Genomic DNA, 24,696 nt, shown 5'->3' on the forward strand with positions numbered 1-24,696 from the left:
CTAGCTCAGAACCGAGGAGAGCTCAGCAAGTCCTTCAGGGTCTGGAAGAGCGGGTGGGGGGAGCAGGGGGGATGAGGGGCGTGGTTAGCTGTCAGTAAACATTGAACCATGCCGGGAAGGGAGGAAATGACCAGCTGCTTGAGCGGGCAGTTCTAGGGCTCTTGTCCTTCTCAGCAACTTTCCCCAGAGGACAAATGTTTTTCCAAATAGAAAACCATCTTTTTTAGAATTGAGACCGCATTTCTCAATCTTTCCTCTAAAGACAGCTCCCCCTCAATTCCATTTCAAATTACAAACTAGAAGCAGGGACGACCTCTAAAACGACCAGCATCACAACTGTGAGCGTAAGAAACTACAGGTTCCAAAATGCCTCGGGCCACCCATTACCGGAGAAACTACCCGGCCTAGAATGCAATGTTTTCTCGCCCCGGGGCGACTCTCCAATAAGGATGCGATTCCTTTAGAAATTGGGGCGGGACCGCTGGTGCATGCTGGGAGTCAGAAGACTCCGAACCGGATTGGCTGAGGCCGGCCAATAAATGCGGGTCCCCTGCACTGGCTTGCCAGAGGACGCTGGGTACTTCCGCCAGAAGAAAGCCGGCTACCAGCTCAGTGGGTTCCGCCTCACCAGGTACTCACCTCCCGCGCGTTGGCGTAAGTGCCGCTGACCTGGCGGAAGTAGTTCCTCTCTCTGCCCCGGAACCCGCGGCGGCAGGCAGCTGGGGCGGGGGGGGCAGCCCTGGAGTAGGGGCTGTGGCGCTGCGCGGGGGCCCAGTTGCGGCGGCTGTGGAAACTACGGGGCTGACGAGTGAGTCTCGGGCTGGGTTTGGGGACGGTGCCCCTGGACTGCGCGGACGAGAAGGGAGGCTTGTAGGGGGCGCGCTCGCCACCCCGCTTCGCACTCCTTCCCATTTGGGCGGGGAAGAAACGGAAGCTCCTAGGCTCCCCGGGCCTCCCCAGCTTCTACTTGGGGGGAGGGGAGAAGGCGGCGGCCGGACCTTGCACGGGGCCGTTGGGTGGGCTTGGAGAGAAGCGAAAGGAACAGTGGCCGGCGGGACTGGGCCTTATTTGGGTCGGACGCGGACAGGGTGGGGTTGGAAGCTTGGAAGCCCGTCGCTTTCCCATTTTGCTTTCCCGTGTGCACCCAGGTCCGCTCTTCTCTTGGAATCACTCCCTGGTCCCAGGAGAGGGCCCTTGCTCCTTCCAGCTGCGAGGACCCGGGAAGTTTATCTGTTGGGAGGTTAACTTCTTGGGTGATTTTTACCCGACATAATGTGTTGGATTTTTTGTGCCTCCGCTTCCTAGACCTGTTGTCGGAGGTATCGGATGTCAAGTACAATGGCTTATGAGTTGGCTCTAAGAAACTAAAATCCGTTTTGTGAGCTGTAGCATAGTTGTGGAATTCATGCTCTTATTAGTGCAAGCATTTCTACTCTGCCTGACTCCAGGGTAGAAACCAACTAAAATTCTCAGAGTTGGAAAACCTCAAGTAACTATTTATTTCCCCAACGTTTTCCTTTTGTGTTAGGCTCCCTTAAAATGGTAGAGCTCTGATCTTCGGTAAATTAGTATATAATTCACGTTATTGAGATACCATCTTTCACCTGAATTCATTCAATCTTGGTATACGGTGATAAGGAATGGCATGACCCCTGCCATTATTGTCAGTTAATGCTGCATGACCCCTGCCGTTATTGTCAGTTAAAGCTTGTTTCTAATTATTAAATGTTCGGCCGACTCTGTAAATGTAAGATTTATCTACCAACCATTGAAGGAGCCCTGATGGCTACTGCGTTATGTGTTTGGCTGCTAATCACAAGGTCAGTAGTTCAAAACCACCAGCTGCTCTGCTGGAGAAAAACAGACCTTTTAATCTGGGAAACTCACAGGAGGAAGTTCTACCCTGTCTTACAGAGTCACTATGAGTCAACATCATCTCCATGGCAATGAGTTTGGTTTCCAGTTCTTGCCTGTTCTCTGCCAGGCATTGCCCTAGACAGCAGTTATGACTAAGACTCAGTCCTCGTTAAGAATGGAGAGTGTGTATTTATGTAGTTAAGTATAATTTCGGGTGTGAAAGAAAAAAACAGTGTAACTGGAAAGGATGGTTGCCTAATTTTGACGTGGTGGTCAAGAAGGTGTTACTGGGGAGTTCCTAAATGACTCCCATCACAGGAACCGAATAAAAAGACCCTGAGGAGGCAGGAGTGGCTGTTGCCTATTCAGGAAGTATTGGGAAAACCTGTGTCGCAGGAGCACAGGAAGGAAAGCTGATAGGAGTTGAGATCAGGGAAGTGAGCAAGGATTCATTAACATGGAGCCTTACGTGATTGTATAGCATCTTGAGTAAGTGCTGACTCCTAGCAATCTTATTTGATAGAGAAGAACCTCCTGAGGGTGTTTCCGAGCGCCTTTTCTCCTTGAGCTAACTTGGTTTCAAACTACTGACTTTTAGTTACCAGCAGAGTGCTTAACCTTTGTACCCCACGGCTCCTTTGGGACCCCTAAAGCCCTTGATAAATAATTTTGGTTTTATTCTCTCCACAATGCATCATTACAGGATTTGGTGCATGCTTATAACTGATACATGCCTCAGTTATGCTTGTGGGGCGAATAGAATCATGTGAAGGAAATGGAAAAGCTCAAAAGGAAGCTTTTGCTGTAGCTTGAAATGTAGCTTGACCTAGAGTGATTGGCTAGTTAGACTTAAGCCTAGAGTGATTAGTAAGTGCAAAATGTCTAATTTGGACTGCAATTTGAAGGTGGAGCCAAATATGTCTTACTTTCACCCGTGATTGGTTTGTGTCAGCTATCACTGTTGCCTGTACATCTGGATGAACAGTGGTGCCATTTACTGAAATGGGAAGACTGGGAAGGGAGCAGATTTCTAAGATCTTCAGAAGTTCTGAATGTAACTTAGAGTTTGATAACTGTTAGCTGAGTATGTATCATAAACAAATTTGATATCCATGACTGGAGCTCAAGGAAGCACTCTGGAATGGAGAGAATGTTAGATAAGGCAGCCTGTTGGGAGGATTCCAGTCCGAGGAGGAGCACTGGGCGAGGCCATCTGGAACTCAAGGGAGGAAAGGTTTCTAAGAAGAGGGAGTCCTCCACTGAGTAGAATGCTAACTTTTAGAGTCCTTTCATTCGAGTTATGGAACAAAAGTCCGATTGCAGGAGGTGAGAGGGGAAGAGGGTCACTGTTGGTATGTGGATAGGAATTGATGGCAGAGGCAAAGCCCTCGATAAAAATGGATGGACGAGGTGCTTCCGTCTAAGTATTAGGTTAGAAAGGAAAGTCCACTTACTTGGGTGATTTTAAGTTAGGACCAGTCAGAAAACGTGTGTGTATGCGCATGTGTTTTCTGTACCCGTAATCAATGCAATTAGCTCGGGCTGAAGTTTTGGCAGGCAGTTAACAAGGTGTGGGTGGAGGTAGGGGCTAATGGTCTTATAAGGCATATTGGTTAGGCTTGAATGAATCAGTGGAACAAAGCAAAACCTAAAAATCCACATGGCAATATACTAAATGATAAAAATGACATTTAAAAAATGACACTTCAAATCTGGGCAGGAATGGCAAAAATGTGTTGTTTTCAATGATAATAACTTTCAATTAGGACGTAAGCTCTACGCTCACCTAAACTTTCTAAGCACATCTTAGGCCTTTGTTCACGTTGCTTTTCCTTCTGGAACTATTCTCAACCCATTGTTTCCTGGCCACTGCTTTTACCTGCCTTAATGGTGTTCCCAGAATTCAGCTCAGTCATGACGTACATGTTCAGATGTTCAAACTAAAATCTTGGTAATCCAAACTTAGATTATTAGAGTTAATTATAGATTAAGTCCCAATTTAATCAATATTTTTAATTTTTACTTCAGAATTGGATCTAAATTTTATACTTCTCCCTCTCCCCTGTTAACCTCTATTTTATAAATGTTGGAATTAGTTTACTATATTAAGAACTCTTTAGAGAAACTACTGCTACCCAAAGGGCTTCCAGATGTGACATTGCATGGTTGCTTAGCGACTGCTAGTTAATAAGCATCCTAATATGTTTAGTCAGGAGATGTTCCAAACAGGAAACTTGACCCTTGAGGTTCTTGTTTCTAGCTGTTCTAGTATTTTTTTTCCTGACAGGAAGGATTATGTAGAGAAGAGAATAACAACTTGGGGGTTTTCTTTTTTCTTCTTTGTTTTATTGGCACTTAAACCACATCACACAATTCAATAGTTTAATCATAACAAGAATTGTATGATCGTTACCACAATCAATTTCAGAAATTTTTAATTGCTTGTTGCCTTCATAAAATGGCATAGTGCTATTTAATTCTAGAGAACTGTCCAGCTCTTGACATGTTATCAGGAGGGGTTCGTCCCTGAGAAAGGGCATCATGCTTGGTGAAATGCAGGGTCCACAAAAGAAAATTTTAAACTGAATAATAGACACTGGCCAACAATGGGCTCAAACATAACTGACGGTGGAGGAAAACTGGGCGTTTTTTTGTTCTGTTGTGTTTCAGAGTCACTGAGTTTTCTGAATTGACAACAATAATCGAAGGGTTTGTATCAGCAGCTTTTAAGTATAATAGGCATTTTAGTGGGGTCAGCATTTTTTTACTGTAGCAGTATGGGCCAATGTATGGGCTCCGAATTCTGTCCTCAACTAAAACAACCTAAGCCACTTGTTGTCAAGTGTGTTCTGACCTATAACAACCTTATAATAGGACAAAGTAGACCTGCCCCTTGGTCTTTCCAATAGGGTAATTCTTTATGGATTAGCCACCACATCTTCCGAGAGCAGTTAACCTCTGAGTGCTTAACCACTGTGCCAACAGGCTTCCATAAACACTGCCTGGAGCAAGTAGCAGCCTCCTGGAGTGTCATCATCTCTGAATGGGAGTAATGGTTCTAGGACAGTGTAATGCTTACTACTCATGAAGATTATTAAAAGTGATACTATATCTCCACTGGTGCCTCTGTTGCTTTACTACATATGAATAATACTGCTTATTTTTGTTAGCTGAGAGATGACCTCAGTAGTTTTGGTTCAAGGTTTAGAGAGTTTTTCAGGGTAAGAGTCTCAGGGAGTCTTCCATTCTGTACCAGTCCAGTAAGTGCACTTTTAAGAACTTGAGTTCTGTACCCCACTTTCTCCCATTCGATTAGAATCCATCTATTAGCTTCATGAGCAAAAAGGCCAGTAATGGTAGCCAGGCCTCATCCAATCCAGTTTATCTGGTTTCCGGGTAGATGAGGTTGTGGTTTTTAAATCCATAGGCTTCCAAATATATTTGGCCTTACCAACCTCCTTTCAGGGGGACGAAATGCTCAGTGGCTCCTTGGCAGTTAAAACCTGTAGAGTGGCCCATAAGCCAGGATAAAGTGTAGGTATCTGTTTTAAAGTGGCCCTGGATCGTTCCAGTGTCCACCAGGAGCTGTACCACCCCCTTTGGAAAACATTGTTGACCATTAGTCCTGTGGATCGTTTCTTCTCTTTGTTTTCCTCATTTCTCTTTTACTCCAGACCCATAGAGGTCAATAGTTGTATCTTAAATGGCTGCTTGAAAGCATCTAAGAGGTGCTATTCAACAAACTAGTATGTAGACCATAACTTCATGTATAGTATTATGTTGTTTCACAGAGTTGTCCCACAAAATTTTGGTCCTAAGCCTTCAAACCATGTAAACCAATCCTGTGACGTTAAGTCTATGAAGTATCGTTTTTTCACAGAGTTGTCCCACAAAATTTTGGTCCTAAGCCTTCAGACCATGTAAACCAATCCTGTGACGTTAAGTCTATGAAGTATGATCGTTTATTCCCCTATATGTTTTATCACACGTGAATATGTATGAATACATATATACACCCTGCAGACACACCTCAATATATGCCCACAAATGTATATATACATGCAGATACCTATATACTTTTATGCATACAAGTATGTATATCAACATCCATGTTGATCAGTTGCAGTTTTATGTCACAGCATTTACCAAAAACCTCTTTTTTCTTGTGTACTAGTGTCATCCATGAAGCTGTGCACACTTCACCCACATTTGCTGTTCCCCATCACCAGAACAAGTACTACTGTCTAGAGAGCATTTCATCCACCTAGTCACCTATTTGTAGTAACCACTAGTGATCTTTGGTTTCAATATTTATACCTGTTATGGTCTTTCTGTAATAGTGAGATCATACATTAGGTTTCCTTTCATCATTTACTACACTCAGCATGATGTCCTAGTTTATCCACTCATTAAATGACTAGTCTATGTATGAACCACATTTTGTGTATCCATTCATCAATTGATGGACACTGTTTTCTTCTGTCTTTTTAGTATTGTAAATAGTGCTGCTCTGAACAGATTGTATCTTTGCCATTAGATCAGCTGGGTAATGAGGTAGTTCTATTTTTAGACATTTGGGGAAGCACTGTACTGTTTTCCATTGGAGTTGTACTTCACTGTTACTCTTGACATGTCACATGCTTTGCAACCTTCTCAGCATTGCCAGTCAGATTACAATACCTGCATCATGCTTCCATGTCTGTTGCAGCAGGACTCAAATGGGAGTGGGAGCGGTCACAGGGAAGGAGGGGGGGAAACACGCTATTTGTCAGTCACTTGTTTCTAAGCTTCTGCAGAGCTGTATTCCTCGATTCCCAAATCAAAGACCATGGAGATAGTAAGGAGCCACCACTTATTAAATGCCTGCTTTAGATTCTGGAGCTTGTAAATTGAAGAACGGTCATTTGAATTCCTGTTAGCCTAGCTTTTATCACAATGCTTGTCAGAGTTAGCCTATATGTTGTCTTGAGATGCAAAGAAGTTTTACCTTTGTTATAATGTACAAACAAAAGAATGCAAATCTACAGATCATGATTACAGAGAGTTATGAATTATCCCAAAGTGGAAGAGCGTTTGTAATTGTCACCCAAGTAGTTAACTAGTAGACCGTTACTAGCCTCTACAAGTCCTCTGAATCCCCTTTCCAGCCTCTACCCTCCCTTTTACTGCAAAGAATTTTAGTGAGTATTTTGGGTAGTCCTTTCATTCCAGAAGCACCAACTGATGAAAATCACCAAATATTTTGGAATTATTTGCTGCATAGGAAGATGCTCTGGTGACGCTGTGAGTCACACTTTGAGTTGCTGCCTGCAAAGTCAGCTGCTCAGAAAGGTGAGGCTTTTGCTCCTGAAAGAGTAACAGCTTCAGAAACCCTTGGGAGCAGTTGTATTCTGCATTACAGAATCGCTATGAATCAGAATCAATCAATGGCATAGATTTTCAGTTGATGGGTAGATATGTGGTGCTTTTGCCAGCCAGGGTGGTGCACTCTTGCAGAACAAGGAGGGCGACAGTCCCTTAACACCAAGGACATATTAAATAATGGTGGAAATACATCTACAGTAGCATTTATCTTAACATTGTATTGTTATATTTTCAGTAGGCTACTGAAGTTCCTGTGGAAGTGAATTAGAATTTCATAAGCGCATAATGGGTAAGTTATATAACAATTATTTTGTTTTGAGTAAAGTGATTTTTTTCTTCTCAGCTAAACATAGACATTTGAAGTTTGTGCAAGCAGAAAGAAAATGTTCAGAGTACACTGAAGTTAACTGTTTAAATGAACTTAGGTTTATTACATATTCCTGAAAGGCATTTCGGCAATATTACTGTGCCATATTCCAATTAGTGAGAAATTGCTCCTTTTTAAGAAATTTACTTTCCGTCAGCTGACTCAAAAGTTAGGATTACTGAGTTGTGGTTTCTTGGCTGACTTCTGTGATTCTCAAATTTGTCAACTGTGAAATAGACATTATATTGTTTACTTACATCGCAGAAGGATAAGAATCAATTCATATAAGGATGTGAAAATTCTTTGAGAAATAAAAACAATTTAAAAGCCATAAAAAAAAAAGAAATGTACTTTCCTAACATACAGTGGTGATTATTTTTTTGCTTTTAGGAAGTGGTGGGAACTGCCGAGATTGTTTGAGTAGCCTATATTTAGAAATTATTTACATCTTTGAGTTCCTCAGCTGCTGCTTATGAAAAGTTGGCAGAATTCACTAAGCACTGAAGTTGTCACCAGTTGTTAACTTTGTTTTTTCATGTTTATGTGTATGCACACACCCTGATTTCCAGTTTGTTCCTCTCGTTAACATAAACTCACTGACCCCTAAGGTTCCTATCTAATTTTTTGAGCTGTTGCCACAAGTTTAATTCACTGCCATCCAGTCATAGCGACCCCAGAGAACAGGGCAGCACTGCCCATGCATTTCCGAGACCAGCTGGAGGTGCTGTTGGGTTCAGGCCAGTGTATAACCAGGGCTGTGATCCGCATGGTGTCCGAGTGTGACACCCCCAGCAGCTCCGAGGGAGAGCGGTGGGGCTTTCTACTCTGGTAAACAGTTACAGTCTTAGAACCAACAGGGGTAGGGTAATTCGGTCCTGTTTAGTAGAGTGGCTATGAGTTGGCATGGACTTGATGGCAGTGATTTTGTTTTTTTCATTCCATATAGATCGATCTTTGTTTTGTTTTTAACTTTATTGTGAAATAGTGATGATAGGTAGATCTTAACAGAACGTACTGTTTACAAAGACTTCAGGGGATATTTTTGGCTATCTCTCAAGCATTAGTTTCAGGAATTCATTTAGGCTCCACAGCTCAGAAAGACTATACTATACGTTCCATGAAAATCTGAAATTTTGTTGTATATTTCCTTCCCTTTGATAGGAGTCTTCTGTCATATCTTTGATTAAGTGTTCTGGATAGGTAGTCAGGTGCCTTCCAGGAAGTCGGGCAGAGCAGGCAGTTGTTCATGGAGGCAATTAGCCACGCATCCCATACCTTCGTGCTGCTGTTCCATGTGAATAGAGACTAATTGTTTTACCTGGGATGGCCATTTGCAAGCTTTTAAGACCCTAGGAACTACACCCTTGCTTCAGAGGTAGAACAGAAAACACTAAACTATCAGACCAAATAACTGGGATGTCCCTTGAAGCTATGACTCTGAAACTAAACCAGTGTTGCCTAAAATAGAACCACCGGAGTTGTGCTGAAGCAATTCAGGTGGCTCCAAAAGCAGAAACCAATACTTTATACTGGAATATAAGCTATAATACAAAGCTTTTTGTTTTTTTAATCATTTTATTGGGGGCTCGTACAACTACCACAATCCATGCATACATCCATTGTGTCAAGCACATTTGTACATATGTTGCCATCGTTTTCAAAACATTTTCTTTCTACTTGAGCCCTTGGTATCAGTTCATTTCCTCCACCCACCTCCATGAACCCTTGATAATTAAAAAAAATTTTTTTTTCATGTCTTATACCAACCACTGTCTCCATTCACTTTTCTGTTGTCTGTACCCCCAGGGAAAGGGTTGTATGTAGATCATTGTGATCAGTTTCCCTTTTCTCCCCCAATCTTCCCCTTACCCTCCTGGTATTGCTACTCATTATTGGTCCTGAGGGGGTTCTGTCCTGAATTCCCTGTATTTCCAGCTCTTATCTGTACCCGTGTACATCCTCTGGTCTAGCCAGATTTGTAAGGTAAAATTGGGGTCATGATAGTGGGTGAGAGGAAGCATTAAAAAACCAGAGGAAAGTTATGTGTTTCATCGGTGCTGTACTGCACCCTGACTGGTTGTCTCCTCCTTGTGACCCTTCTGTCTCTTCCTTGTGATCCTTCAGTACAAAAATTTTCAATTTCCAAGGGGACACTAACATTACCACCACCCTGAAAAGAAGGCAATAGACCAAATAAGTTTGGGAACCTATGCTCTAAACCAGTAGTCAACCAACATGAAAAACAAGAGCCAGTCCTGTCCTTCACAAGTTTAAAATTGCTCAAGAGCCCTAAATATATTTTTATAAGCAACTTAAATCATCTGTGCGATATCCTTTAATTTGTTTTTCAATTTTACTTCAGAGCTACATCTACATTCAGAAAAAGCCGAAAAAGGCAGGGGGGTGGGAGAAAGCAGTACATGGCTCTTGAGCCAGAGTTTGCCCTGCTCTGCTCAAAACCAAAGGGTCGAGTCTCATGATGTGTTTGGTTATATACATGTATGACCTCAGTGCTACTGTAGTTGTCACGGTTTGTGTGTTTTAAGAAATGGTTCAAAAAGTATTTCATATTTTACTTTAGATGGAGAGGAGAAAACCTACGGTGGCTGTGAGGGCCCAGATGCCATGTATGTCAAGCTGATATCTTCTGATGGCCATGAGTTTATTGTGAAAAGAGAACATGCACTAACATCCGGAACAATCAAAGCCATGTTGAGTGGTCCAGGTAGGTTTATCTTTAGATAGCTTTACTTTTAATGTTTGAATATGTTCTTGACTTAAATCACAGCATTAAAAGACAACAGTTCCACCATTACTGCATGATTGTTATATTGCAAAATACTGGTTTCTGGCGTTTGCTGTTTTCAATGATTTGTCCTAAGGGTTTTTTCAATTATTTGTCTTAAGGCAGAATTGATGTTGAGGCTTTATCTATATTAGTCTCCATGGGCAGCTTATTAACCACGCAAGAATATTGATTAGTGGTGTGCACTCCCCAAGCATGTTTCGAAGTCACCACCTCTCAAATTCCTGAACTTCGCATATTCTGTATTTTGAATGTGGTAAAAGTCATATAACATAAAACTAACCATTTTAAATGGACAATTCCATGACATTCAGTACATTCACACTGTTCTGCAACTTATTTTGCTGTTATTTGGTTATCTAGTTCCAATACATTTTTATCACCCATAAAAGGCAAATCACTGACATTAAGCAATCACTCCCTATTCCTTATGTCTCAAAGTTCCTGGCATCCACTGATTTTCTGGCTTGAGGGATTTGCCTTAGCAACCATGACTCTATGTATCTACCTCAAAGGAATTTAAAACGGATATTCAAACAATTACTAGTATCCAAATGTTCATAAGTCCATTGTGGTACATATACCCATGCAATGTAATATTCCTCATTCATAAAAAGAATGTATTCATATGGGTTACAAAGTGGATGGACTTCAACATTATGTCTCGTATATCGAGGTTTATTAAGTGCCTAGAAAGATGAGACTTTCTACCCTTGGAAACCCACAGGCCATTCTACGCTGTTCCATAGAGACCTACTGAGTTTGAATCAACATGATAGCAGTGAGGGGTTTTTGTTTCACTTTTAATCATTTTATTGGGGGCTCATACAGCTGCTCCTAAAATCTATACATACATCCATTGTGTCAAGCACATTTGTTGTCTTCATTTCTTTATACTTGAACCCTTGGTGTCAACTCCTCATTCCCTCCTCCCTTTTTAAAAATAATCATTATATGCTTTATCCCCACCCCCAAGAAAGGGAATTTTGGTTATTGACAAACCAAATCTTCTGTGTGTAACTGAGTTCTGAGTCCATCTTCATTCCATCTCCAACCACCAGACATGTATTGCATTCCTGTGTGTTTTTAGGTATGAGATGCCTTTGTAGTCAATACACAGTGCTAAATTATTTTGTCCTTGTAATGACTTTATATAACTATAAATTTTAGGGATGACTAAAACAATTTAGGAAGTATTGAACAAAGAGGAGTGTCTTATGAGACCCAATAAGGTCTTATTTTTTAAAAATTGGGAAACTGAGTTTACTCTTCGAACATTTTTTATTACCTCCTAAAAAAAATCTTGTGTTTTACATATTCACTCACTGGCAGAAAAGCACAACTGAAAACCTGTTGTTTGTCTTAAATTTATTTTTATATGACAGTTTAATATAGGATAGGGCTCCAGATGATCTAAAAAGATCCAATTCCCTGGACTAATTCTTAGAAAATTTTGCTGTTTCTATTCTGTTCACCTTGGATAATATCACCAAGGGTCTCGGGAAAAGTTATTTAATCCAACCCTCTGGGAAAACAGAATTTTAAAGGACAGATTGAAAACTGTCAATGGGGAGTTGTTTTTTTAAATGTTCCTTATACCCTAATCAAAGCTGAATGTTTTTCGGTGATAGTTGGTCTATTCTTTTAACTTACTGCTTTTATTTTACAGGTCAGTTTGCGGAGAATGAAACCAATGAGGTCAATTTTAGAGAGATCCCATCACATGTGTTATCCAAAGTATGCATGTATTTTACCTACAAGGTTCGCTACACTAACAGCTCCACTGAGATTCCCGAATTCCCAATTGCACCTGAAATTGCACTGGAACTGCTGATGGCCGCCAACTTCTTAGATTGTTAAATAAAATAAATTATAATAAACTGTTAACTTTTTTCAGTATTTAATACCTGTAGTTCAGTTAGTAATTTTTTCATATAGCATGTTGCCTGTGTGCAATTGGACTCTAGTTCATTGCAAAGCAGAGTATCATCTGTTCTCTTTTGCATAGCAATCAGAGTTGAGATTTGTTTGCTGCACCAACAAATTAAGGACATTTTCACAAACAAATAAAGAGATATGCCAATTTGTAGGTGGTTTTGTCTTATCCTTTGGATGTGATTTTCAAAATTAGAGCAGTGATAAATGCTGAAATTTAGGCATAAATGAGCAAGGTCTACAGGTAAATAATGGGGCTACACATTTTTTTGTTTTTTTAAACCTGGTTTTAATAGCTGTCATTAACCTTAGTAGAAGTAATAAAAATGATTTAGTTATAGACATGTTTATAACTTACCCAAAATGTTGGTTTTTATAACTCCCAAAGACATGGGTTTGAATTTTTTTATGTGTCTTTTGATAAACTACAGTATTGTTTAAATGTATTTTGTCTTTTTGTTTATTGCTACAATTTAAGACTTTATTTAAAGGCAATTTTGGAAGGTATGGCTTTTGGAGCATTCGCTTCTTAAGGTCTATAGCCAGATGGTCAATAAGTAAACTATTACTTTGATATCTTATGAATTGTGCATTTTGATCAATCCAAAGTACTGTACTTTCATTGACTATAAAGCTTCATTTGAAATTCTTATAAAATTCTTTGCTGTGGTTATAACACTTGCATTTATTTAAGTATTTTAAAGGGAACACAAACTTTATATCTTAAAGCTAGACTTTTCTGAATTATTCTGGTCTTCCTTCATTGAGTTGAAATGTTAAAAAGTATGAAATGTGGAGTACAGCCAAAATTTTATTTTAAAACACCTAAATGTGATAGTACATGAATTATTTCCTCCTAAAGAATAGGTTCTGATCAATATGATACCCATAATCTGTGGGTCTGAAAACTGATAAGGTCATTCAGCTTTTACATTAAGTTCAAAAGTGGGGGAGGGGATGACAGCATCTCTCTGATGAGGCGTGGAAAAAGGAACATTGGGGTTGGGTTTTATAGTATCACTGTCTTACTAATAGAATATGAATGTCATCATAGGTATATCATTTGAAATCTTTAGCTTAGGTCTTCCAAAACTGGCTTAACATGTACCAATTTTCCTGAAACCTGCAAAATCCAAGCAATTGAGATCTGTAAACGTAATTTTATGTTCTTCAAAAAACCTAAACCTGCTTTCCGTCTTATTCAAAGTAGTTCAATATAAATGTTAATTGCTGTATTTTAGTAATTTTGTAAGACATACTGGTACATATTTTAGTACAGAAGTTTATTCTGCTACTTGGTGACAGGTAATGGCTATGATAAGCCTAAATGGTAAACTCAAAGGTCAAGGTGATAGAAATAAAGTTTGGCTGGGTTGTTTTTAGTAGGCCACGTCGTTGGTTCCAAAAGTATCCTTAAGTTTAGGACTTAAAGTACAACTGAAATGAAAATGAGGAAAACCTGTGTATCTTAATAGTAATTGGTGTGTGTTAACAACGACTGTATTGACCAAAAGTTACGATGAACACTTAGTGTTTGATCTTCTTAGCCTTAATTTTTTTCTCTTCCTGAAGAGTCATGAAACTATTTGCTTCAGTACCTTCTACCGTGTAATTGAATAGTGGAAATTTTTATTTGGTTAAATTTAAGAGAATTATTTTCTATAACCTTAAAACTTATTAACTGTTCTGACTCTTTCAAGTTACGTTCAGATTCCTCCAATGTTTTTTTCTGCACAGAATATTACCATAAAACCCTTTGTTCTACTTAACTATTTTTGTAGAGTCCTATTGATATTAAGAAATACAATTTATTACAAGTGGTAAATTGAGCTCATGCTGAACAGATAAATACATTTAGAAACACTTTGCCATGCATGGCACTGTCATCTTTGAGTGAAGCATGTTGCTAAACTTATCAATTATTCCCTCAAAACTGCACCCCTCAAAACTGCACGTATCCTGAGAAATAATAGAAAACTTTCAAAGGTGGAAGAGTGCTGAAATTAACCCCTAATAGTCCTTATCTGTACACAAGTTAACAAAGCTTGAATGTATCCCAATTTAGCAGTGTTGAGTTGAACTTTTGCTTGGTTCTAAGTTTGGTGAAACACTTAAAGATCATCAGTAGATACCACTGGTTTTCTTTAGATAGGATATTTTATTTGCAATATGTATATCCAACTTTAATTCCAGACCACTAATACTTAACGGTTAAGATTTTATATTTCCTCTTAGGCCAAGTGCTTAAATATTCCTAATGGTTAATGAACATGGTTAGGGATGTTGCTCAAGTCAAGATTATAACATAGGTGATCAGATTCAAATTGTAAACTGGAGAGAAATGGCTTTTAATAGTTTGTAAGTGTAGTTTTTGATGCTTTCAAATTAGGCATTAAGTATTCTACTTCAAAACTAAATAAATTAGATCAATTTAGAATCCTTGGAGTTTTGTATTCCCTGCTAAGTAAAATTTCCTTCTGGTTACTAGTAACTGATAATAAAAAGGAGGGAGGAGGGTGATGTTATGACACCTACTTTAATACAATGCAGCTCAGCCTGAAGCTCCTCCTTCGTTCGTGCTCTAGTAATGTACCATCTATTTCCATGACCTGTCTCCTTAGCTGAAAACAAGCAAAAATGGCTTTGGGTATAATTTGTTCTACAGTCCTTTTTAACTGAAAAGTAATTTTCATGTGCTGCTATTCTCCTAGTAGGGAGGTCATAGTACAAATGTTTTCCCTTTGTAGTCCTGGAAGCTTGCAGCTCTTTAATGTAAAAATATTTTATTGCACTATCCTAGATGCATTTTTCAGTAAGACCTTTAAGGTTGATGGTCACTTTAGAGAAGTGTATATAAAATAAGATTTGCATAAGAAAAATTTACTAATGATTGAATTTTGATGCAGATTTTATACATTTGACTTTCAAATCCATACAGTGACATTTCTGTTCTAGAGAAGTTGATCTATAGTCTATTAGTCAAGTGTAATTTGGGATTGTAAAGTACACTTTCTTCAAACTATTGAAGGCAATTTGTATCATCCTATAATTTCAGCTGCTTTTGATAATAGGAAATTTTTGTTTATTTCAGCCATTTAAGCTCAAACTGTGTACCTTTTTCAATTGAGAATTCGATAAAACTTGTGATGTCACTAGCGAATTTGCTGTGACATTCTACATCCAAATTAATTAAGATTAATAAGACCAAACGTGATGCTTATGTTCTAGAGTCAGAGACCCGAGGAAGTATTTGTTAAAAGTGTGCAGATGTGAATAGTGCAGAGAATTAAGTGATAGACCTGGGACAAGACGTTAATGCATGAGGGGGTGCCTATAAAATAGATGTTCTTAAATGTTTTAACATTCAAATCGTATCATTTAGTACAGTGGTTTTCAACTTTTCCCAATGCTGTGACCCTTTAATACAGTTGATGACTGACCCAACCATAAGATTTTCATTCCTTCTTCATAACTGATTTTGCTACTGTTATGAACAGGGTGCCCCCTGTGGTTTGACACGCACACAAGTTGAGACCCGCTGATTTAGTAGGCCTGTTCAAATGTTTCTGCAACTGCATGTAATCTGCTCTTTTGAATAGCTTCCATGATGGAAGATACTTTGAGGAAAATATTCAACAATCAAATGTTTTAGATCCAAGCCTACTGAATAAAAGCTTAGTGACCATGTTTGGTCAGGAGGTCACAAAACTGCATTTAAAGCTTCAAAAAAACCTTGGAAATAAGTTCAGTTTTTCAATGTGGCTAGAAATATTGTATTTCTAGCATATTTGGGACTAATCCATAGGAGAAAACAATTTTCTTCGTTGAATCTCCAAACACTTGCCTTTTTTTAAAAGAAAATTACTGCATCCAAGTTCTATGAAACATGTTTCATAGTACGAACATCTCTGCACAAAGTCGACAGGGTTTAAGCATTGTGCTGGCATGTTTTTTGGCAGCATCCTATTTAAAGCCAATTTTCCTGATTTTCTAGACAAGTATTTGCATGAATTAATAGTTACCAACTAAGTCTTCCATGAGACTTATTAAAGAGCTAGGTATATAACATGAACTGGAGGGATTGTTGTACTAGAATCATAAAGAGCCTTAAGCTTATCAAGCAGCAATTTTTAATTCTGTGATCTGTTCTTATATGTAACTGCATTCCGGTGGCAATCTGACCTTTTTATATCTTCTGAGAACTAGATTGTAAGGCAGAACAGGGAAGGGGTGGTTTGGTTTCTGTTGTTTGGGAGGGGGTGGTATTTATCTCATTTCTCTAGTGCCTAGCACAGTACTGTACACATAGGCATTCAATAAATATGCATCAAGTTGAATCAAAGTCATTGGTGTGTAAGGGTGATGAGTCTTTAAATTTGCGTTCACTACAGATGTAAATGGTGGGGGGTAAATCTATTCCATGTAAATTTGTGAACTTAAGGATGAATTGAGGGTGAATGCACATCCATTCACACTTGCAAGGAACAAAACTAGAAAGGCAGAAAACTAATTTTAGGTCATTGGTTATTTGGAGTTTCACTACTTTTGGAAAGTAATAGACCTCTCAATAGAAGATACTTGAATAGCCAATAAGCATGTGAGAAGATGCTTTATCACTAATCACTAGGAAAAAACAAAACCACATGAAATACAAATCCACAACCACTTAGCTATAATAAAAAACTACTTGATGTGAGGAAACTGGAACCTTTTCCATTGTGGGAATGTAAAAGGTATACACCCACTGTTGTCATAGTAATGGCTACAGGTCAGTAGGGTCACCACGGGGTGTGGGGAGGGACTTATTTAGAAACATTACTTCACATGTATTAGGCTAGGTTCTGTTAAAGATGTACCCCAAAAGAATTTATTTTCAAAAGCTATGGTGTTTTTTTTTAACCAAACAACCTTATCACCTTCAAAGTACTCCATTACACTTAATACATTTTTCAAATATATTCCATTCCTAGAAACATTTTTTAACTCATCTGGATAGCTGACAGCACCTCCCTTGTTTTCTTTCTTCACCTCTTCTATGCTGTCAAATTGCTGTCTTTTCATGTCCCTCTTCATTCGAGGAGACAAAGTCACATGGAGCGAGGTCAGGTGAGTAAATGGCGGAGGAGAGGCATGCTGGTTTTTACCAAACACTGGCGCACTGAGGTGGCTGGGTGAGCAGGTGCATTGTGATGGCAAAACCAGTGCCCGGTCTGCGACGAATCCAGCCTATTTTGTCACACTGTATGCAATCTTCAGGACCTCTAAATAGAAAGCTTGATTAACAGTCTGACCTGGTAGAACAAAGTCCAAATGCACTATGAGTCGACATTTTCATGTGGGAAGTTGACAGATCTCCAAAACAAGGTTTGTCATCAATCGACATTTCACCTTTTTTTGATATGAGAAAACCACTTATACACTTGCGTTTTTCCCATAGCGCTGTCCTAAGCTGTGTTCAACATCACACGTTTCTGCAGCATTTTTCCTGAACTGGAAACAAAATTTAACTGCACGCTGTTAAAAAGAGGTTCGTAAAAATGAGGTTCGAGTGAAACTGCTGTAACAAAATTCACTGTGACCAGAGAGAATCTTTCCAGGCTATGCCACTGGGTGCACTGAGCATTGCTCAATGCTCACCTAGCTAGAAAAGTGTACTATGAAAGCTCCGCTAGGCAGAGCTTTTGTCCGTTTTTTGGGGGGTACCCCTTTGTGTATATAGATTTGTTTAAGGAAATTACAGTAGTGTGTGAAGTTCCAAGCCTGCATCAACTTTTCGGCTGGTGGCTTCTAACTGAATGGGTTGAGGAACCCAAGTTTGGCAGAGGCTGAACGCCCAGGATCCCAGTCCATATTAAAGTCACCACTTCCATAGATAATACAGTTTTCCACATTATATAATGAACGTGATTTAAAAATAAAACCACTCATGCCATCAAGTCGATGCTGACCCAGAGCCCCCCTGTTGTTTTCCAACACTAACCTTTACAGGAGTAGAAAGTCCCATCTTTCTCCTGCGGAGCTGCAGGTGATTTCAAATTGGTGACCATGTGGATGGCAGCCCACTACACCACCAGGACTCCTATGGAAGTGATTATACTATCAAATCTCATTATGGGAGATGACTATATCACAACTACCAAACTACTGAGAATCATGACCCACCCAAGTTGACACATTTGAACCATTACAAATAATTCTACATATCAGTTTGCCCATGCAAAATTAAAATGTCAGCACATAAATGTTTGGCATTATTCATTTTGTCCCCAAATTAGAAACAACCCTAATATTGAATTGGAGAATGTTTTGTTGTGTATATTTTTGCCACATAATATATAATATAATAATAATAAATATTATTACACTAATAACAGTACAAAAAAGAAGAAAATGTTCTGAAATTGATTGTGGAAACAATTGTAAAACTCTCCTTGATATGATTGAACTATTGAATTAGAAGGTATGAGGATGATGTATCAATAAAACTGTTTTAAAAGGAGGCGAGGGACCAACTGTGGAACAGATCATCAATTGTTCACATGTAAGTTCAAGGGCAAGTTGAAGAAAGTTAAAAGTCTAAGAGCCAAAATCCAACCTAGAATATAACCTACCTGAATGTTTAGAACATCTCAAGAATGGATTTGACACATTGCACACTAATGACAGAAGGCCTAACAAGCTGTGGGTTGACATCAAGAATATCATACATGAAAAAAGCAAAGCGCTATGTCAGAGACAAAAAAGGAAAATCAAAGCAGATGTCAGAAGAGACCCTGAAACTTGCTCTTGAAGGGAGAATCGCTAAAAAATGGAAGAAATTATGAAGTAAAAGAGCTGATTTTAAAAACCCCAAGGACAGCTTGAGAAGACAGGAGAGTATTATGATGAAATATGTAAAAACTTGTAGTTAGAGAGCCACAGGGAAGAATACACTCAGCATATCTCTTTCTGAAAGAACTGAAGAAAAAAAACCCAGTAGTAAGTAGAAATATTGAGTGATTCTATGGGCAAAATATTGAATGACCCAAAAGATGATGGAAGTGGGGAGGGAGGATAAAAAAAAGGCGCTGATACGAAAGGATCAAATAGAAAGTAAATGTTTAGAAAATAATAATGGCAACATATGTACAAATATGCTTGATATGATTGATGTATCCACTGTTATAAGAGCTGTAAGATCTCCCAAACAATGCTCTTTAAAAATAAAATAAAAGATAATGGAAGGAATGTAAAGTCGCTGTATCAAAAAGAACTGATCTACATTCACCCATTTCGGTAGGAAGCACTGATACTGAAGGGACAAGTTCAAGATGCCCTGAAGGCTTTACTGAGAAACAAGGTTCCAGAAACAGATGGAATATTGATTGAAAATGTTTCAACAAGCTGATGAAACACTGGAAGCAATCATTCACTTAGACCAGAAATTTGGAAGACAATTACCTAGTCAATCAATTGGAAGAGATCCATATTTGTACTCATTGCAAAGAAAGATGACCCAACAGAATATAGAAATTATTGAACATTATAATTAATATAACATGCAAGCAAATGCTTGTTGAAGATCAGGGAGCTGCCAGAAATCCAAGCTGGTGTGGCATGAGTAATATCATTGCTGAATTCAAATGGATCTTGACTGAAAGCAGAGACTCCCAGAAAAATATTTACTTGTGTTTTATGGACAATGCAAAGGCATTCAACTATGTAGATCATAACAAACAATGGATAGCATTGAGCAGAATGGGAATTGCAGAACACGTAATTGTGGTCATGCAGAAGCTGTATATGGACCAAGAGGCAATCATAAGAACATAAAAACGAACTGGGTACATGGTTTAAAATCAGGAAAGGTATGTGTCAGAGTTGTTTTCTTTCACCACACTTATTCAATCTGTATACTTAGCAAGTAAGCTGAGGAGCTGGATATGTGAATTATAATGTGATACCAGGACTGGAGGAAGGTTTATTTTATTTTTACATTTATGCTGCATTCCAGGAAGCGGCAATTTATTGAAAGATATCTGTTCTTTCTCATAGTGTCTTAGTTTCCAAGACTGCCACCAAGGAATGGCTTTTAAGAACAGACCTTCATTTTCTTGTAGCTCAGGGGTCTAGAAATCTGATCTTCGCGTATTGGCGTTAGGGGAAGGTTCTTCTTGACCTCTTTCATCTTCCAGTAGTGGCCAGCAGGCTCAGGACTCTTGAGGTTTGCAAATGCATCTGCTTCCTTGGTTGCCTGGTGTCTTTCTTCTGTGTGAATCTAGGTCAATTGTACTTTTTTTTAAGGAATTTTTTTTACATTTTATTAGGGGCTCATACAACTCTTATCACAATCATACATATACATACATCAATTGTATAAAGCACATCCGCACATTCCCTGCCCCAATCACTCTCAAAGCATTTGCTCTCCACTTAAGCCCTCTGCATCAGGTCCTCTTTTTTTTTACCCCTCCCTCCCCGTTCCCCCTCCCTCATGAGCCCTTGATAATCCACAGATTGTTATTTTGTCATATCTTGCCCTATCCGGAGTCTCCCTTCCCCCACTTCTCTGCCGTCCATCTCCCAGGGAGGAGGTCACATGTGGATCCTTTTAATCAGTTCCCCCTTTCCAACCCACTCACCCTCCACTCTCCCAGCATCGCCCCTCACACCCTTGGTCCTGGAGGAAGGTTTATTAACAACCTTCAATATACGTATGACACAACCTTACTTCCTGAAAGTGAGGAGGACTTGCAGCACGTGATGAATACCAAGGAGTGTGCCTCAAGATAAAGAAAACTGAAATCCTCACAACTAGCTGCGGCAGGTGTCCTGGCGGCATGGTTGTTATGCAGTGGGTTGCTTAACCACCAGATGAACAGTTCAAAAGCCCCAGCCATTCCTCGGAGAAAGACAGGGCTTTCTACTCCCAAAGAGAGTTACAATCTTCTAAAACTGGTTGTGGTGATGATTGTACAAGTCTTCTTGATGTGTCTGAACCAGTGATTTGAATGATATGTGAATTATATGTGCCAATAAACCCGACTTTTTAAATAAAGTTATAGTCTTGAGAACTCCCAGGGGCAGGTCTACCCTGGCCGACAGGGTTGCTGTGAGTTAGAATCAACCCAATGGCAGTGAAACACCTGTTTATATTCCAGAGTCTGCTGAAATTCTAGGAAAAGCACAAGGGAAAGTACCTTTAAAAGCTAAAAGTATAAATAAAAGGGCAAAAAGAGCCTGAATAAATGACAGAGAGTATTCTGCTTGCTTCTCTCCCTTCACCTCTTTTTAGTCAACCTACCACTTTTAAATGTTAAGGACAAACCTGGTAGCAGGAAGAACTTTAAGGATTAAATCTTAATCTGTATGGTCATGGGGAATATACTGTAATTTTCCAACATAAATGATTTATTTAGCCATTTTCACATGAAGACTAGGCTTTGATACATTAAATACAGACCTTTTGCCTACTAATGGAGCCAGAGTTAGGGCTCAGGCCTGTCTTCAAAGGCCACATTCTATACTAATTGGTTATCTGTGTGTATACACATAAACATACAAGGGGGTTCAAAAATTTTGTGGGAAAATCCCATTCTCTGTTAATTCAATTTCCATGAAATATTTGAAGCCCCCTCATCTATTGCAATGTAAGGAAATCTATGAAAACTTGTATTCATAGCAGTAGCATAATGACTGATTATTGATTTTTATTTTATATGCTAGAATCCCTAAGAGAAAAATTAAATTTCTTTTTTTCCTTTTTTTTTGCTTTTCTTTGAAAAATTAAATTTCTTAAGAAAAAAATACTGTAAAGTTCCAGGACACACGATAATATATGACAATAGGATAATTTATAAATAGTTTTTTATATTGAGACAGAAATTATATAAAACAACTTCTGTAATCACAAATGAATAACATGAGAAACTGATCAAAAAAAGTTTCAATTTTAAAACCAATTCCTATTGATTTTTTTTTAATTTCAGAAAAGGTAGTCAAAGGAAAAAGCCTATGACTACACCCTATTTTGAAAAAATAAAGCAATATTTTATGGGGTGCCAGTAATCTATTTTAGGCAAATTCATAGCCTTATTATTATATGTGAGGGAACAAGGAATGCTCAAACTAAGCATTAAATTAGATAATTTGTAGAAAATCCCAAGAAGAGTAAGATAAAAGAATAAACAAAAAAAGCAAAACAATCAGAAAATAAGAATTATTAAAAATCCAGAGTATAGTTAGGAATATTATATCATAATTAAGATTTATTGTAATAAAGTCCTGGAGTTCTGGTGGTATACTGGTTACACATGGGGCTGATAACTGCAAGGTCAGTGATTTGAAACCACTAGCTTCTCCTTGGGAGAAAGACGAGGTTTTCTACTCCTATAAAGATTTATAGTCTCAGTAACTCACAGGGGCAGTTCTACTCTGTCCTATCAAGTTGCTGTAATTCAGTATTGACTAGACAGCAGTGAGTTTGGTTTGCTTTTGGCAGGAAAACAAGGACAGTTTGAGACAAGAAAATGTATTTATATAATTTACCAAAGGAAAAATTAGGCTAGCTCAATGTTTAGAAAATATTTGGGAAAATTCAGTCTCCTCTTCTGATTTTAAATTTGTATGCTAGGAATAGAAAGCTATTTCATATAGGATTTTAAAACCATCTCAAACCAACATTTAAAAAACAAACAATAGTTTAAACACTTAATAAAAACAAAGTATTGTCATGGTTTTTCTTTTTAAAAAAAGAACACCAAAGGTTGCCTATTATCAATATATTATTAATATTGATTGGAAATTTCTGGGAAATATGCAAACACATATACTTATATAGCATTATGTATATAGTTAGGTGTATGTGTTTTAATTAGGTATAAATATTGTAAAGAAAAATCCCAAGTCTAAACTGAAAAGTTCTAAAATTTAGAAGAAATCATAAAGTGGAAAATTTGTGGGGAGTTTTTGTTTGTCGTTTTGTACAGTATAGAAATCACTATGCTGGATTTTGGAAATCCCCATTAACCATATCTAGATGAAGATAGGCTCTCGGCATCCAATTATTGAAGTCATAGCAGACGACCAAAGAGCATTGCTTTCAATTAAGGACCTTAGCTCTTAGAAAAATTGATACCTAAGGAGCAGATTGCAAGCAACCAATTTTCAGGAAAATGAGCAGGGTGTCTGATTCTTATTATCTTGAGTCAGATCGGATTACATGTTGGACTGCTCACTGAAAGACCACCAGTTCAAATCTACCAATCACTTCACGGGAGAAAAAAAAAAGAGACTGTCTTCTTCCATAAAGATTTACAGTCTTGGAAAACCCAAGAGGCAGTTCTACGCTATCACACTGAGTTAGGATAACTTGGAATCAATTCAATGCCAGAGACTTTGGAATGAACTCAGAGCCTGGCGAAGGCTGAAAGGGTGGCAATTCTGTGTTGCTCTTAGGTGCCATCTAGTTGGCTCCAGCCCATAGCGACTCTAAGTACAACAGAATAAAACACTATCTGTGCCATCTTCACAAGTGTTCTTCTGTCTGAACCCACTAATGCAGCTACTGTCCCATCCGTCTTGTGGAGGCCTTTCCTCTTCTTCTCTGCCCCTCCACCTTACCAAGCAGGGTGTCCTTCTCCAGGGACTGGCCTCTCCTGACAACACATCCAAAGTACCTGAAACACCACGCCATCCTTGCCTCTAAGGAGCATTCTGGCTGTACGTCTTCCAAGACAGATTTGTTTGTTCTTTTGGCAGTCTATGGACCTTTCAATATTCTTCACCAGCACTGTAATTCAGATGCATCAGTTCTCCGTTGGTTTCTTTATTCGTTAACCAATTTTCACATACATATAAAGCAAGTGAACATACCATGGCTTGGGTCAGGCAAACCTTATCCCTCAAGGTAAACTCTGCTTTTCAACATTTTAAAGAGGAGAGGTCACCTCAGTTGAGGTCAGTTTCTCAAGATAAGGGGAGAGAGAGAAGACCATTAAGCTGATGCTATACAACATTGTACTAAGGTCACCCCAAATCAACAGACACTTTTACCAGAGTGATAAGTGAAATTTACTGTAAATTCAAGTCAAAATACGTAGCAGGGGGACACATATGTCTTGGAGGATATTCCCCTTCTATTAGTTAGTAAACTGGGTAAAGCAACCTCCCACCAAAAAAAGATGCGTAAAAATATTTATACAGAACCAAAGGGGAGAATAAACCTGGTACTATGATCCTAGTTGGACACTTAAAAAATCATTTTATTGACATATACGTCACATAACATACAATTTAATCATTCAATCATATTTAGATGTGTGCAATTATCACCACAAGCAATTGCAGAATATTTTCTCCTTATATCCATTGTTGTTGGTTCCCCAAA

General features: G+C 38.7%; 1 protein-coding gene across 2 annotated transcripts; it reads left to right on the forward strand.

Moving 5' to 3' along the window:
• The first annotated feature begins 536 nt into the window (after window positions 1-536).
• Window positions 537-12,298, forward strand: ELOC (elongin C). Of its 2 annotated transcripts, none has more exons than XM_075549562.1 (4): window positions 537-631; window positions 7,457-7,510; window positions 10,170-10,313; window positions 12,064-12,298. In XM_075549562.1, the coding sequence occupies exons 2-4, from the start codon at window positions 7,507-7,509 to the stop codon at window positions 12,252-12,254; spliced, it is 339 nt and encodes a 112-aa protein (XP_075405677.1). In that variant the 5' UTR covers window positions 537-631; window positions 7,457-7,506; the 3' UTR covers window positions 12,255-12,298. The 2 variants fall into 2 exon arrangements, with proteins under 2 accessions (XP_075405677.1, XP_075405676.1); XM_075549561.1 differs by lacking the exon at window positions 537-631 and adding an exon at window positions 671-808.
• The last annotated feature ends 12,398 nt before the right edge of the window (window positions 12,299-24,696 follow it).

The sequence above is a fragment of the Tenrec ecaudatus genome, chromosome 5 (assembly GCF_050624435.1).
Source record: "Tenrec ecaudatus isolate mTenEca1 chromosome 5, mTenEca1.hap1, whole genome shotgun sequence".
NCBI classification, from domain to species: Eukaryota; Metazoa; Chordata; class Mammalia; order Afrosoricida; family Tenrecidae; genus Tenrec; species Tenrec ecaudatus.

Bases quoted from the DNA above. Each gene is read 5' to 3' on its own strand.
- ELOC (XM_075549562.1), top strand. The intron at 10,314-12,063 runs GTAGGTTTATCT...TTTATTTTACAG, and splicing joins AGCCATGTTGAGTGGTCCAG to GTCAGTTTGCGGAGAATGAA.